The 15,198-nt window shown below is 38.3% G+C and overlaps 1 protein-coding gene across 8 annotated transcripts in view; it reads left to right on the top strand.

The window, feature by feature from the left end:
* NOL4 (nucleolar protein 4) overlaps window positions 1–15,198 on the top strand; it is a 264,078-nt gene that overhangs the window by 226,999 nt on the left and 21,881 nt on the right. For 7 of the 8 annotated variants that reach the window (XM_040984706.1, XM_040984711.1, XM_040984710.1 and 4 more), the window contains one exon: window positions 14,642–14,822. The exons of the other annotated variant lie outside the window; for it this stretch is intronic. In XM_040984706.1, the coding sequence (XP_040840640.1) occupies window positions 14,642–14,822 (181 nt within the window). The remainder of the gene's footprint in view (window positions 1–14,641; window positions 14,823–15,198) is intronic. 8 annotated transcript variants of the gene reach the window in all.

Raw genomic sequence — 15,198 nt, 5'->3', positions numbered from 1 at the left:
AGATAATGCCGAATCCATGGAAATATTTCTTGTGCAGTTACATTATTTTTCACTTAGTTTTATTTTATTTTAAAGACTATTTGAAATACAAGCACCTCATCCTCAAGAATGGCATGATGTGTGTAACTGAAGTTATAATTTAAGATAGATGAAAAATTTTGAAAGATTAAAAATGTTTGGATATTTTTCCAAATATATAAAGATATACCTAACAATAGATACATTGAGTACAAGCCATGCCTAAAAATATTAATAGCTAGCATTCATTATACTTAGTTTTATTTATTGCAACACATGAAAATTATATATTTTCTCAATTTTGTTAATGCATAGACTTATATAAGAATATGTGGCATTGAATCTTAAATTTCTGCAGCTAGTCATTTTCCTTTGTGACTTTTTGCTTCCATGCAATACAAAATTAATTGGTACCTATGGTTCACTGAGTGGGTACAGTCAGCTTTTGATACAAATTTCCTTCAACCTGGCTTTGCCAGTTAGAAAAAGGGTTTTCAGCAATCCTTGACACAGAGTGTCTGATGAAGACATTGCCTGGTCCTTCAGCCCTGGAGGATGAAATACAACCACCTGCCTGTCATCTTCTATTCAGTTGAATAATATTAGGTACATGTTATATGTAGAACACATTCTGGGACACCATAAACCTAAGAACAATACTAAGATCTTCCTTGTAGGGATGCCTCATCTTTGAAGGGATTGAAACATATGGATACAAAGTATAGAACTTGTGTAGGGCAACTCATGAAAATTGGAGTGTCATTCTGTTGAGTGAGATGGCAGCCCGGAAAAAATTTCCCCGGTCAGAAAAAAAGATTCATATCACTTTTAAGAAATTGAAAAGATTTTCCCCATCAACTCTCAATCTTTCTCAAAATAGTTAAAACCTAGCCTATACCTACCTGCTCAAAATGCAGCCACTTTTAATTATAAGGCTTTGCAATGCCATGGAAAGGCAAACTGGCAGGTCAGGTCATTTAGATCTTTTCAGCTAGCCCTGTTTTACTCTGTGCTGGGAAAACGTTGGGTAAAAGAAGAAAAATGTTGATTTCTCAGAGTTTGGTTCTCTGCAACTTGGGAGTGGATTTTTTTAATCTCACAGGGCAGCTAGGACTGAGAAGCATGTAGAACATGGCTTCTCACCCAGTGCGTAACTCAGACGAAGCAGTGGAGAGCAACTGGCTCTTTTTCCCAGTTACCAGGAGAGCTTGTCGCTTTTCAGTAAGTGTCCTGTTAGTTTCGGCTTCCTTCAATGAAATGCTTTTTTTTTTTTCATTGAGCCTGACTCTATTGTCTTGTAATATGCACCATTTTTGCCATCTTCTGTCCCTGTTTCATGACAAATGGCCTTATAATAAAAAGTGGCTACACTTTGAGCAGGTGGGGATAGACTAAGTTTTAACTATTTTGGGAAAGATTGAAAGCTGATGGGGAAAACACGTCTGTCTTTCTTTCGTAACACAGTCTTATTTTGAAAGGAAAATCCCTCATCCTAGGTATTATATTACTCCATGCATCATCTCCCACACACTTCGGCAATTCTCACCCTTTCCTGCATGATCACTTTTGACCCCTATTTATATTCGCATCACAAATGCTAGGTATATGCTTGCAATGAAGAAATCTCAACTGAACTTGAACTGTGGTTATGCAGCAAGGTGGAGGAATCCACTATGGGGGGAGGGGTGTGGGAGGGGTGGGGGGAATCCCCAGTGCCTATAAAACTGTATCACATAATACAATGTTAATAACAATAAAAAAAAACAACAAAAGATTAAAACTCACTCCTTCCCTCAGGTCTCTTACTTTTCCTGCCTTTTATTACAGGATGCTTTAAAAGTTTTCTTTTTCTTTTCTTTTCTTTTTTTTTTGCATGCCTTCCATCCAGTTCTTCCCTATCCTACTGCAAACACAGTCAGGCTTCTGTACCCAACTCACCTCCAAAGTTATACCTGTCAAGGTCACCTATGCCTTTCACATCTCCAAATCCAGTGGCTTAGTTAACGGTTCTCATCTCACTATTGGGAGCAGGTGGCACACTTGATTACTTTGTCCTTGAGCGTTTATGCTGCAGTTGATTTGTAGGCTAACATACTAACTCACCTTTGCTACAGAACCTTCTGCCTCATAGGCTTGTTCATCACTTTTTTAAAAAGATTCATTTATTTATGTTGCAACATCAGATACATAGAGGGAGGAGGAGAGACAGAGAGAAGGCTCTTCCATCTGATGATTGACTCCCCAAATGATCACAACAGCTGGAGCTGCACTGATCCGAAGTCAGGAGCCAGCATCTCTTCCGGGTCTCCCACTTGAGTGCAGCGTCCCAAGATTTGGGACCGACCTTGACTACTTTCCCAGGCCACAAGCAGGGAGCTGGTTGGGAAGTAGGGCTGCCGGGATTAGACCAGGTGCCCAAATGGGATCCCGGTGCGTTCAAGGCAGGGACTTTAGCCACTAGACCACTGTCCTGGGCCCTCTCATCACTTTTTTCCCCTAAGGGCAGTTAGTTAAAAGGGAGAATGAGAGTGGCGATATCCTTTCATCTAATGGTTCACATTCCAAATTGCTGAATGTTCAAATAACCAGGGCAGTCCCAGGCTAAAACCAGGATCCCAGAACTCCGTCCAGGTCTCCCACAAGGGTGCAGGGTCCACTCATGTGAGTCATCGCTTGCTGCTTTCCCAGGCACATTAGCAGGCTTCTCCATCAAATAGGCAGATCTCTAACCAGCGGTCTGATATGGGATGCTGCCATCACAGGCAGCAGTTTAGTCCACTGGGCCGCAATGCCCCAGCACTGGGTCCAGTCCGTGGACCTCTTTTCTTTGTCTCTCATTCTCTCACAACTTTAAATACCATCAGTAATGTGTTGATTTACAAGTTGACAATAGTGACAGTGTTCTTGACAGTGTTATAGTCTCCCCAATCTTCCTCACATCCCCACTTCTCATCAGTACCCAACAGTTCAATATCTGATCAAGAGACTTATTTGTTGTATTAATTTACACATTTGCACAGCACAAGGCTTGAGCTTAGTCCAGTGGCCGTAAGACTTCTATTTGTATCAGTGCAATCACCAGTGTTCACATGTGCTCACTTCTTTAAATATGAGCCACACCCCTAATAGTGCCTTATTTCAGCACACACTTCTCTATTTTACCTAAAATACATCACCACACTTCACCTTTCTAAGTGCGATCACAAAGAAAATGAGATGAGTTTAACATGACTTGTTTCATAGCACTTTTAACCAATTCGAAAATGTTTAGTTTGCCATCTTTAATCACTTCCACCGCTAATGTAATAGAAAACAATTTTGTTTGAATATTTTATTTTTTCATTTTGTTGAGGGAAAGAGAGAGGAAGAGAGAAAGATTACAGAATTTTTTTTATCATTTTCTCCCCCAAAGGCCCGCAGTAGTCAGAACTGGACAAGTCTAAAGCCAGGATCCTGGAGTGCATTCTAGGTTTCCCACATGACTCACGGGGTCCCAACCTCATCTTCATCACCTGCTGCCTATCTCTGTGCGTAATGCTGGAAGCTAGGGACGGAAGTAGGCAATCAAGTAGCATCTTACCCAAACACCTACCCAATTTCTGTGTTCTAAGTTATCTCTTCTTTGGCACATTTGGATGCAGTTTACCACCTCATATATTAATACCATGTCACATGTCAAGTGATTGAGATTAAGGGTGTGTTTCATGTAGCAATCCTAAACCTATCCCATACAGTTAAAAAGTTATTTTTACCTCAAATCTAATATATATATATAAAATTTAAGGGCATGTGTCTTTTTGACATGAAAAAAAAAATCCTTGCTTTTATCTATGCTCCATTCTCAAGTGCAACTAAAATGATTATAAATGAATATCAAACATTTAGATCTACATGGAGGTATGGGGGTAAGAAAATCAGAAAGTATTTAGTATAATGATGAGAGATTCCAACTTATGTTTGGAAATGGAACTCTGCCCACCAGCTGGCCATGGAGAAAATACCACGAAAATACACCAAGAAGTCCTTCAAACGCCTGGTTATCACAAGTTTTAGCAAAAACTGGACTTCACATGGAAACAGAATTGACTCAACATACACCTAAGGTTTTGATTAAGGGTCCCTTCCCCGTTCTGTTCTGTGCACAGTGTTATTCCTCTATTATCCATGCAGGAGCTGGGGGAAAGAGAGATCATGCTGGCAATAAATCGGAGCAAAAGCTCTCAGACCAGAATATAGGATCTAGCAGCAGGCACCATATACTAAAAATGGACAGAATAAAATTAATTCTTCTAGCTGAAGGCTATGTACTTCTGCTAAAGGCAATTTTCCATTTCTAACTCCAAGAATAGAGACAGCCTAGCTATATTGTCCATTAGAGAGACTAGAATTCCTCTCTCAAAAGCTGAAGCACCAAAGAGGTTAAAAGTTCTCTTGCTTCCAATATCACAAGCAAAATAAAGAACAGAGGGACATTTAAAAAGCAAAATAAAGTTCAGGTCCTCAGAGATAAAGAAAAATGCTATTTCATTTTTGAAATAAGAAATGCATTCATAAAAAGAATAATAAAGAATTATTAGTGCATAAAAGCATTGTATGTTAAATTTACTGTTTTTAACTATGTCTTGCTTTAATTCATTTTCTATGATACAGATTTATAAGCATTGCATTCATCTGCCCTTGTCCCCTTCCTCCCTCCCTGTAATTCCTGTTATTTATCCTCAAATTATTATAAATATTTTTAAGTGTGAAAAATTGTTTACTCAATCAGAAACCTTAAAATGTTTAGACAAAGCTTAAAACATAAAATGGAAAAGTCATTTCAAAATAACCAACATCTGGCTTAAAAAAGAAAGTGGAAAAATAAAAGAGAAGTTATTGAGCGAGAATAATTTTCATATCCATCTGGGTCTTCAAGCACTTGGGCCATATTTTGCTGCTTTCCCACTTGGCCCAAGTGCTTGAGGACCCGGATGGAGATTTCAGGTTCCTAACACTGACCTGGCCTAATAGAGACTGTTGTGACCATTTGGGAAATGAGCCAGCAGATGGAAGATTCTCTCTCACTCTCCCTTTCTACCATCTGCCTATCTCCCCTGCCCCATAAATAACTAACTCAATTTTTAAGTAATAAATACATGGGAAGAATACTAAAAAGTTCTGAAGAAATGTCCACGCCTATCAGACTATGTATGAAATTAGACGTGCAATTTGGAAAGGAGTTGTAGAGATGGCCCTGGGTAAAAGGCTCATAGAACAGCTTCTTCAGAAGAAAGGTGTGTGGGGAAACTACTGTGTGCTGGAGCAGCTGATAGATCTTTACCCCCATGACAGATTTTCCAAGGGGCTTTGTACTTGCACTAGATGATTTGGGAAGAATTGGCAATTGTTTGGACTATTTAGCAAACAATTTCAAAGCCAAAATGAACTTTCATGCTGATAGAACAAAATATGGTGAAATAAGGTGTCCTCACCAGTTGAATCAACAGTGAATCACTTTTCATTCTGTGTCTGAGCACAGGGTTAGCGTGTTGAGCCATGGCACTGGCACCTGTCCTTGGCATTCTTGATTATGATACCTTCATCTGTCCAGTCTTCTGAGATATAGATCTGTACCATATTCAACATATGTACAACTCAACTAGGAACTTCTTTTAGGTCTTCCCTGTGGGTGCAGAGGTCCAAGTTCATGGACCATCCTCCCCTGCTTTCCCCGGGCCAGCAGCAGGTAGTTTCAATTGGAAGTGGAGCAGCCAGAATATGAACCAGCATCCCCTAAGGGATTCCAGCAGTACCAGGCAGAGGGTTAGTTCCTGTCCTTCATCATCTCAGTTCCAGTCATTGTGGCCATTTAGAGAGTGAAATAGCAGATGGAAGATCTTTCTGCCTCTTCTTCTGTCTATAAATCTTTCAAATAAAAAACAATTTTTAAATCTTAAAAAGTTCAGGGCCTGGCAGAATGGCTAGTGGCTAAATCCTTACCTTGCATGTGCTAGGATCCCATGTGGGTGCTGGTTCATCTTCCAGCTGCTCCACTTCCTGTCCAGCTCTCTGCTTGTGGCCTGGGAAGGCAGTGGAGAACGGTCAAGGGCCTTGGGACCCTGCACCCATGCGGGAGACCTGGAAGAAGATTTTGGCTCCTGGCTCCTAGCTTCAGATCAGCTCAGCTCCAGCAGTTGCAGACACTTGGGGAGTGAAATGACGGGTAGAAGATCTCTCTCTCTGTCTTTCCTTCTCTGTATATCTGCCTTTCAATAAAAAATAAATAAATAAATAAATCTTTTTAAAAAAATCTTTAAAAAAGAATGCAGATGTTAGAGGAAATTATGGCTTGAGAAGAGAGAAGATAAAAAGTGGATATTTGGGGCATATTAACTAGAAAGTCTCCATGAGATCTGCAGGAAGTTATATCCTGGAAATGCCTTAAAATGTAGATCTGGGAAAAGCTTTTAATTGTAGATTTAGATTTACAAATTTTGGCATAATAGTAACAAATGGAGTCATAATCCCATGTTTTTTTTTTAAAGAGAAGTTTAGTAATATTGTTTCTTAAAAAAATCTATTGGTAGGGCCCGGCGCGGTGGCGCAAGTGGTTAAAGGTCCTCGCCTTGCATGCCCGGGATCCCATATGGGCGCCGGTTCTAATCCCGGCAGCCCCGCTTCCCTTCCAGCTCCCTGCCTGTGGCCTGGGAGGGCAGTTGAGGACGGCCCAAGGCTTTGGGACCCTGCACCCGCGTGGGAGACCCGGAAGAGGCTCCTGGCTTCAGACCGGCATAGTATCGGCCCGTTGCGCTCACTTGGGGAGTGAATCATCGAACGGAAGATCTTCCTCTTTGTCTCTCCTCTCTGTATATCCGCCTTTCCAATAAAAAAGTAATAAAAATAAATCTTTAAAAAAAAATCTATTGGTAGAGTTACAAAATCCTATAGTTTAAGGAAAATAAAAAACACAACTTTCCAAATTAGTGTTCAAGGACAATTTATAGGGTTACATGTGTATATTTTTGAGTCATTATAATTGAGAATACCTAAAAGGTAACAAATTCCTGAAACACGTTTTCATTGCAAATGGAATAAAAAGTTTGAATTTTATATCAGTTAGAAGGGGGACTATGCAGTATTGATCTTTCTTTGCTAACTATATAACCCATACCTCCAATCAGTGTGAAGGACCAGAAGGTTTCTCTAAATTATACAAACAGAAATAGTAGTATTAAGGAGGTCAGTTTTAACAAGGAGCCTGATATTTCATATAGTTACATAGATAGCACCCATGTGATCTACATCCATTGCTAGATTTTTTGTTTATAGATCATTTCATGATTTCCCGTACATGTTCCTTTCAGAATCTAATTTCATATTAATATGAAAGCATTTTAACTCCTTGACTCAGGAATGCCCATATTGATGGCTTTTCTAATGATCTTAGTTTGACTATTTTATAATTCATATATTTGAAATACCAAATGGATGGGTAATTTTTACACTCTGTTTAAATGATAATAACCTATAAGCTTCTATTCCAACATGTAGAAATTAAGGTTTCAATTATATAGTGCTTTCAAGACAGACCATCAGATGCAATTATGTTTGCTATATGATTGAACATAATGTTGAGTAAAGCAGCTATGAAGGAATCTATTGTGTGGTGTGACATTAGGCTAGGATTGTTTTCCTCTCTGCTCAGCCAACCGTCTCGGCACACCTGTTTCTAATTTTGAACCCATCCATGATTGCCTCTCAGCTTCAGCTGTTGGAACAGCACAGCATTTGTCACATGTTTCCACTTCCTCAAAAAGAAGTGTCTCAAGATGAAAAATTTGCACCCTGGCAAATTTTTTGAAATTTTTTGAAAGCTAAATGCATTTTATTTTCAAATTTCTCTTCCATGTTCACCCTAATTTTCTTAAACCAGTAATGAGAATGCTCAGAAACATGTTTAGAATTCTGTGTTAAATGAATTTGCTTCAAGATCTCACTTTTAGTGTCCTTGGCTGATGCTCATATAATCATGTGTGGCAATAAATCTGACCATAGTTTTAGCATTAATTATAGCTTCATTTTATACTCTGGGGAAGATTAATTTGAGGAAATATGGACAAAATTTGAAGATGATACAGATTATTATAATAGCTCAAATGAGAGAGGGTGACTCTTAACTTGAACATCAACAGTGAGTGTTTCTAAAAAGGTGAGGTCAGAAAGGACTTGAGTGCTATTTGAGGGAAGCCATGGAAGAAAAGGAAAAAAAATTCTTGACATGATGCATTGCTAGGAGCAAAAACTATTGATAGAACACATGCTATTTTACTTTTAGTTAAAAGTTTTGCAAGGTGTATCTGCGAAAGGTGTATCTAAGAAATTTTGCTATTAAAATGCTAAATGTGAAATAACTGAACAATAGAAAATCCACACATGGGTCTCAAATACAATTTGAAAGGCAAGGAGAGAAAGTGAGGCAGTGGACGTGCGGGGGGAGAGAAAGAGAAAGACAAAAAGAGTGAGCTTCCAGATGCTGCTTGACTCCCCAAATAGACACAAAGGCACAAGCTGGGCCAGGTCTGAGCAAGGAGCCAGAAACACCATCCAGGTCCCACATGTCTAGCAGCAGCAAGAGCGCTTGGGCCATCATCCACTGCCTGTCCAAGTGCATTAGCACAGAGCTACATTGAAAGTGGAGCTGCCAGGACCCAACTGGCACAAACATGGGGTGCTGGCTTTACAGATGGCATAGTCCTGGCCACCATTGCATTTAAAACTGAAATTTAGAAATGCAATGCCTCTAGTATCACTTTCAATAAACAACTTTATGTCCTTCAAGAAGAGCATTGGAGCATCTGACTTTGCAATGCCCTTGATAAATTCTCAACAGTCAGAGACTTGCTGTTACTGCCGCCATACTTAGTTTCTTAGTTTTTGTTTTTGTTTTTTAGGTTTAGTGTTTCTCAACACTGTATTTTTTCGCAGAATTCCATAAATTTATTCCAAATACTATTTTTGTTGGCAAATAATAATCGTATGCATTTATGGGATGTAATGCAATATTTCAAAATACAACACTCTATCAAACTCACGAAAAATGGTATAAAAGATACATTTATTTTGATGCAAAAAATGTTTTAAAATTCCTGCATTCTTATAATATGTATTTCCAGAACTTTATGATGATCCCTCCCAAATTTATGGCGTAAACGACTAAAGCAAATTGACATCACTATAACCTCACCTGTGATTTTTTTTATAAAACAATGGCAATTTACTCCCTTAGTTCTTTTGGAATATATAATGTATCTTTCCTGAGTGTGGTCTTCCCGCTGTGCTCTTCATCCTTCCTTGACCTGTGCAACCTTGTCTCAAAGCTCTTCATTCTCCCCTTCCAACCCCAGGATATGGTAACCATCATTCCCCAAAACTTCTACTATTTATAACCCAAGTGCGTGCATGTGTATGTGGCAATTTTCCTACAAAGAGAGTTTTGAAAAATAATGTCCTTCTCTTCAGAGTTTGATAAAAATCTGATAATTTTGGTTTCTTGAACAAAAATAAATATAATCTGATTTTTCTGTCATTTCAAAGCTGCTCATTAAGCTCAGTTAACTCATGACTTTTTCTCAGTAGACTTGCCTTGTACTTGTCTTATTAGGTTTGGGGGCATCTTTGCATGGAATAAAATCCCAAACTGATATATTACTTATGTATGTAGTCAGCAGACAAAGTATAACATGCAACTTCTAACTGGGGGGAAAGGGGAGAAATTATTTCCCGAGTATTGTTACTTGTGCATTTGTGTATGTGTGTGTTTGTGATTGTCTTGATGTCATCAAAATCACTTATCTTCCCAAGAAGCAAGCACATTCACTCCCCCTCACATTTTTGTATATTCCCTTTCAGTACAGTGGGTTTTTCCTTGCTTTAAAAAAAAATCAAATAGAAGCTCTGGTTCACAACTCTTTAATGAATTTTCCAAAAATCTCTTAGCAATGTACTCAGTCCTGGAACACTTACTCTCAAGCAGAGGAAGGGAAACCTTTAGAAGCTGGAGATACTTTCCAATGGCCTAAACATGAAGCAGTTCGCACTCCCTCAATACGTCTATACTAGTAGAGCAAAGCAGAAACTTAAAGCAATAATTTATGAAACTGTATCAAAGAGTAGGCATGGAAAAGAGACATCCAATCTTAAAGATATCTCAGAGGAACTGAGGTATGCGTTGCTCATGTGCTTACCATCTTACATCGATGAGGTTATTTGGGAGGCCTATTCAGGAGTTTTAAACTCTAAAAGGGTGTCTTACTGGTACCTTCTCTGACCATATCACATCTTGCTATAAAACTGTCATTCGGGGCCCGTCGTGGTGGCGCAAGTGGTTAAGGTCCTCGCCTTCCACGCCCGGGATCCCATATGGGCGCCAGTTCTATCCCGGCAGCCCCGCTTCCCTTCCAGCTCCCTGCCTGTGGCCCGGGAAGGCAGTTGAGGACGGCCCAAGGGTTTGGGAGTGGGAGACCCAGAAGAGGCTCTTGGCTTCAGACCGGCATAGTATCGGCCGTTGCGCTCACTTGGGGAGTGAATCATCGGACGGAAGATCTTCCTCTCTTCCTCTCTGTCTCTCCTCTCTGTATATCCGCCTTTCCAATAAAAAAAAATAATAAAAATAAATCTTTAAAAAAAACTGTCATTCGATATGGATGCAGAAATTCCTTGCAAATTCCAACTGCAATAAATAATATAAAATTAAAGCAGAAATAAGGTATGCACATTACTGAATTTAGAAATTATTTGGAATTTTCTGATCATCTTTCTTGTAGAGGAGAAGACTCAATGATAATTCATATTGGATGGGTTGCTAGTTGGGATGCCTGTGTATCGTTCTGGAGTGCTTGAATTTATTTCATAGCTCCAGCTACCTACGTTGCCGACACCAAGGGCCTTGGTGAAGGCTCCAGTAAACTGGATTGAATTCAGTTTCTGGCTTTGGCTAAGCAGGTTGGAGGTTGCTCATTCCCTTTCTCTCTCTCTGCCACTAAAATTTTAAATATCAAGTTGAATACAATAAACCAAGTTTAATTTTAACAAAGCTTGTCTATGAAAGATACTCAAACGCAAGCTTCTTCAGGTACGTGCTATGAGTTTGGCACTCAGCATGTGTGACCCAGGTACCAGATCAGGTTGATCAAGTCAAGTTTGTCTCTATCCTATCCAAAGATGGAGAACACAGGAGCACAGCTTAGCTCCTTAAGCAGAGTAAATCAGAGGAAACATCTGCTGATCCAAACCGTGCCAACTTGGGCCTTCATCTGAAGGGAAACGTCAACAATCTAAGAGATCTATTTGATTTATCAGATGTATATTTATGAGTACATGGGGTCTTCAAAAATTTCGTAGGAGGTATATATTATATAAGAACAATGCATGGATTTCAAATTTACATCAAAATAAACATATCCTTTAATTCTGTTTCCCCACAAGTTTTTTGGAGAACTCTCAAGTTTGTTGGTCAAAGTTTAACAGCAGGAGTTAGCATAAGTGTTTCTTTATTCCGTTATGTATTTTAAGAAATCTGAATCAAATTGATTACACACTTTCTAGTATACTGCTTGTGATCAACCATTGATCATGTCTTATTTTTTTAAACCGAAATTATTGATCATAATTTTCCATTTTAATTTACCAAATTTATGTAATTGCTTAATTGTGTAGCATTGTAACATTAATATTGTGCTGGTTTGGAAGCAATCTCCACAGCCACCCAAGAAACAAGCTGTCACCTTTGACAACTTTCGGAACTAAGAGTTATAAGTTGATTACAAAAGCAAAATATGTCTGTGGGTATGTATGCCATTAAAAACTGTGTCATAAAAACTTTTTTATGTCATTAAAAACTGTACTGTATGGGCTCCTTCCTGGCAAATACAAATACAAAGAAAAACATCGCAAGTACATCTGCCCCTCTTTTGGCAAGCTGTATACCTTGAATATCTTTATACTAAATGAATAATATATAACGTGCCTCTTCTAGGATGGAAGAACGTGTATACATGTTGAGTATCCTTTATTCAAAGTATTTGGGACCACAAGTATTTCAAATTGGGGCTTTTTGGAGTTGGAATATTTGTATAGATTTTATTACTTGGTAGCATTATTTCAGAACATTTTTGCACATAGATTTCTTTCCCCAGCTGGAAAGGTTAGAACTCCCAGATGCAAAAATATTTGTTGAATTTTGAGAAAAACTAATTAATAATATATATGTGGTGTAGTAATGTGAGATTTGACTATTTCCCTTGACCAAGTCATTGTAACATAGCACTTATAAAGCAGCTTACTAGGACTCTACTAGTTGTGGTGTTACTGGTCTATGAACAACTTTTACTCACAGTGTCACTGTAGGTAACCTGGTCACCTACCTCATTGCTTATTATGGTACATGCTTCTACGAACAACAAATTTCTGGAAAATACCATCCTCAATATCTTGGATTACTTATGTGTCTTTACCAGGTGTAATGTAAAACTTAAGTACAAAAAGGCATATATTGTTTTGCCTATATGTTAAATAGAAATATGCTTTCATAAAAATTCCTATTAACAGAGGTAGATTTGAGGAAGTCCTGATGCCCTTTTTATAGAGAACCACAATCTAAAACACAGCTTCTTTGAGTACTCATCCTTCTTTGAGTACTCTCTTAGCAAAGAGTAGCTTTTGAGTTAACGATAGTAGTAAACACAGATATTTTAGACTTCCCAGCCTATATAGCGGATCCAGCATTGCCAACAAGATTTCAGTCCATCTCGTTACTGCTATAAGGCAGTTTCTCCCATGAGAAGTATTTGCAGGTAGTTCCTCATCCCCGCCACCCCCGTGGATGTCTCAGGTTTATATGAGAAGAGTTTAAATTGCAATAATATATTCTAGTTTATATACCAATTCTAGGTCAGCTCCTGTGTGTGTGTGTGTGTGTGTGTATACATATATATACTATATAGATATCTATATCTTCAGTCATCATTTATTATTGTTTTATTAGGAAATCATGCTGGAAAATAAATTTGCACCAAAATCCCATATATTTATGACATACCCATATTTCCTTTCAAATTTTCCTTCTTTCCCCATTTCACTGCGATTTGGAATTTTGCTGCTGCTTTCATAATCTTACTAAAAATGAACAGACGAACACTCATAGATCTACGGCTGAGTACAATGGGCCATGCTGAATGGCTCATTTAGAGTTGAACACGTGGGAGGAACAAGAGCAGCATCTTGACTGTGGTCCTGATGATCATGGCAACAGTTGCACCATGTAAAAGATGAGAACATCCATTAACAGGACTACTGGTTCCATTCAGCAAAGCAGTGGACCTTTCTGCCTTTTAATGATTTGGGGTCACAGAAAAACATGTTTGAAAGTCACTCATTACTGCAAAATAATTCTGATAATAATAAAGTGCTCCTAATAATTCACTAGAAATGCATTTATAATTCTTTTTATTAAAAACAAAGAAAGCAGAAAAGCTTAAAATGCATAGACAAGTGAACTCATAAATAAAGAGGTGAAGGAAAAATATAATTCATTGTTTTCTACTGAAAAATATAATTCATTGTAAAGTAAATGTTTTTATCTTGTCACAACTGCGCATGGTTGGATTGCTTGAAAATAAGTTTGTGAATATCAGTATAGCTTAAAAACAAAAACAAGTCCAAAAAGCTGAAAGACCCTGGTGTTTCTTAGGGTCTTTGTCAGACTCTTGTATTGCCTATGGTAGGCCTGCCTTGAAATGGAAACTCAATAACTTTTGCTCATCCTTAATTATAAAATCAAAAGAAGAGATGGAAAGGAGGAAGTGACAAAGAAATTGAGTTGAAGGAAGGGAGGAAGAGAAAGAAAAGGGGAAAAAAGGCAAAGGAGGGAGAGAAGAAGAAAGGAAGAGAAAGCTGGGGGGAAAAGATGTCAAGAAACCCAACCTTTGTTAAAGTTCTTGGCATTTTACTTACTGTCTTTCCTTTATGTACGTTTTAAATCCTAGCTAATTTTTTTTTAATTCAACATAAAATTCCTCATCCAAACAGTACAGTATTGTCAACTACATGCAACATAATTGTACTGTAGAGCCCCTGACCCCACCCCCTGCATGAGTACAACCCTGCATCCGCAGAGCAGTTCAACTCCTGACCTGGTCCCTGGAAACCACCACTCTACTTTACGTTTTTGTAAGTTTAATTACTTAAGTTGCTTCATGTAAATATGCATTTTGTTTCTCAAACTTAGCACAATGTTCTTAAGTTACATCTTTGTTGTAATATATGGCAGGGTTTCCTCTTATTTAAGGGCTAGATATTATCACACTATCATATTCTCTTTATGCATTCATATGCAGTGGGTATTTTCGCAACCTTATTTCCTGGCTACTTTAGTAACTTAACTTCACGTAATTTTAAATTCCATTCAAATTGTCAACTATTCCACCTCAATTCAAGATGCTGAACAGGTACATATGTGCTTAGTTAATGCTCATTTTGTAGTGGTGTCTTATTCAATACAGATATGTGGATGACACTGAGATGGTCCCACTGAAGGAGAAACCATACAGTGATTCAACAAGTAATGGTATGCTGTCTGTCCTTGCAGGATGAGTCTGCTCCCACTGACAAACAAGGTAAACCCGAGGGAACCCAGGCCACTTACTCGACATCAGGTGTTGCAGGCTCACAGGAGGTGCTGTACATCAATGGCAACGGGACCTACAGTTACCATAGTTACAGAGGGCTAGGAGGTGGGCTGCTGAATCTAAACGATGCTTCCAGTAGTGGTGAGTTTTCTTGGTGTTTGTATTTCTCTGTACATTTGGGGCTGGTAAAGTCTCTAAATATGAGAGAAGAAAACTGATAAACATGTTGCAGGCAATAATCAGAGCCAATCTGCTAAAAAAAAAACAAGATTATTTAATGCATAACATTTGTGTTGCTGCATGTGCATGTCCCTATTTTTTCATTTTTCTTGAAAATAGCAGAATTGTGACACAGTTGAGTGATTGCTTCTTGGTGTTAAAAAGAAATCTCAACTACAGAAATAGTATTTTACCCCAAATAGTGACATATTTTGCCTCAAAGCTATAATGTACTATTCATCAAGAATAATAAAACATTTTCTCAATGTTCAAAGAGGCTTTTGATTTGAAAATTATG

This window comes from Ochotona curzoniae, unplaced genomic scaffold (genome assembly GCF_017591425.1).
Source record: "Ochotona curzoniae isolate NIBS_2020 unplaced genomic scaffold, NIBS_Ocur_1.0 contig_43, whole genome shotgun sequence".
Taxonomy (NCBI): Eukaryota; Metazoa; Chordata; class Mammalia; order Lagomorpha; family Ochotonidae; genus Ochotona; species Ochotona curzoniae.
This window is presented reverse-complemented; position numbering and strand designations above follow the sequence as displayed.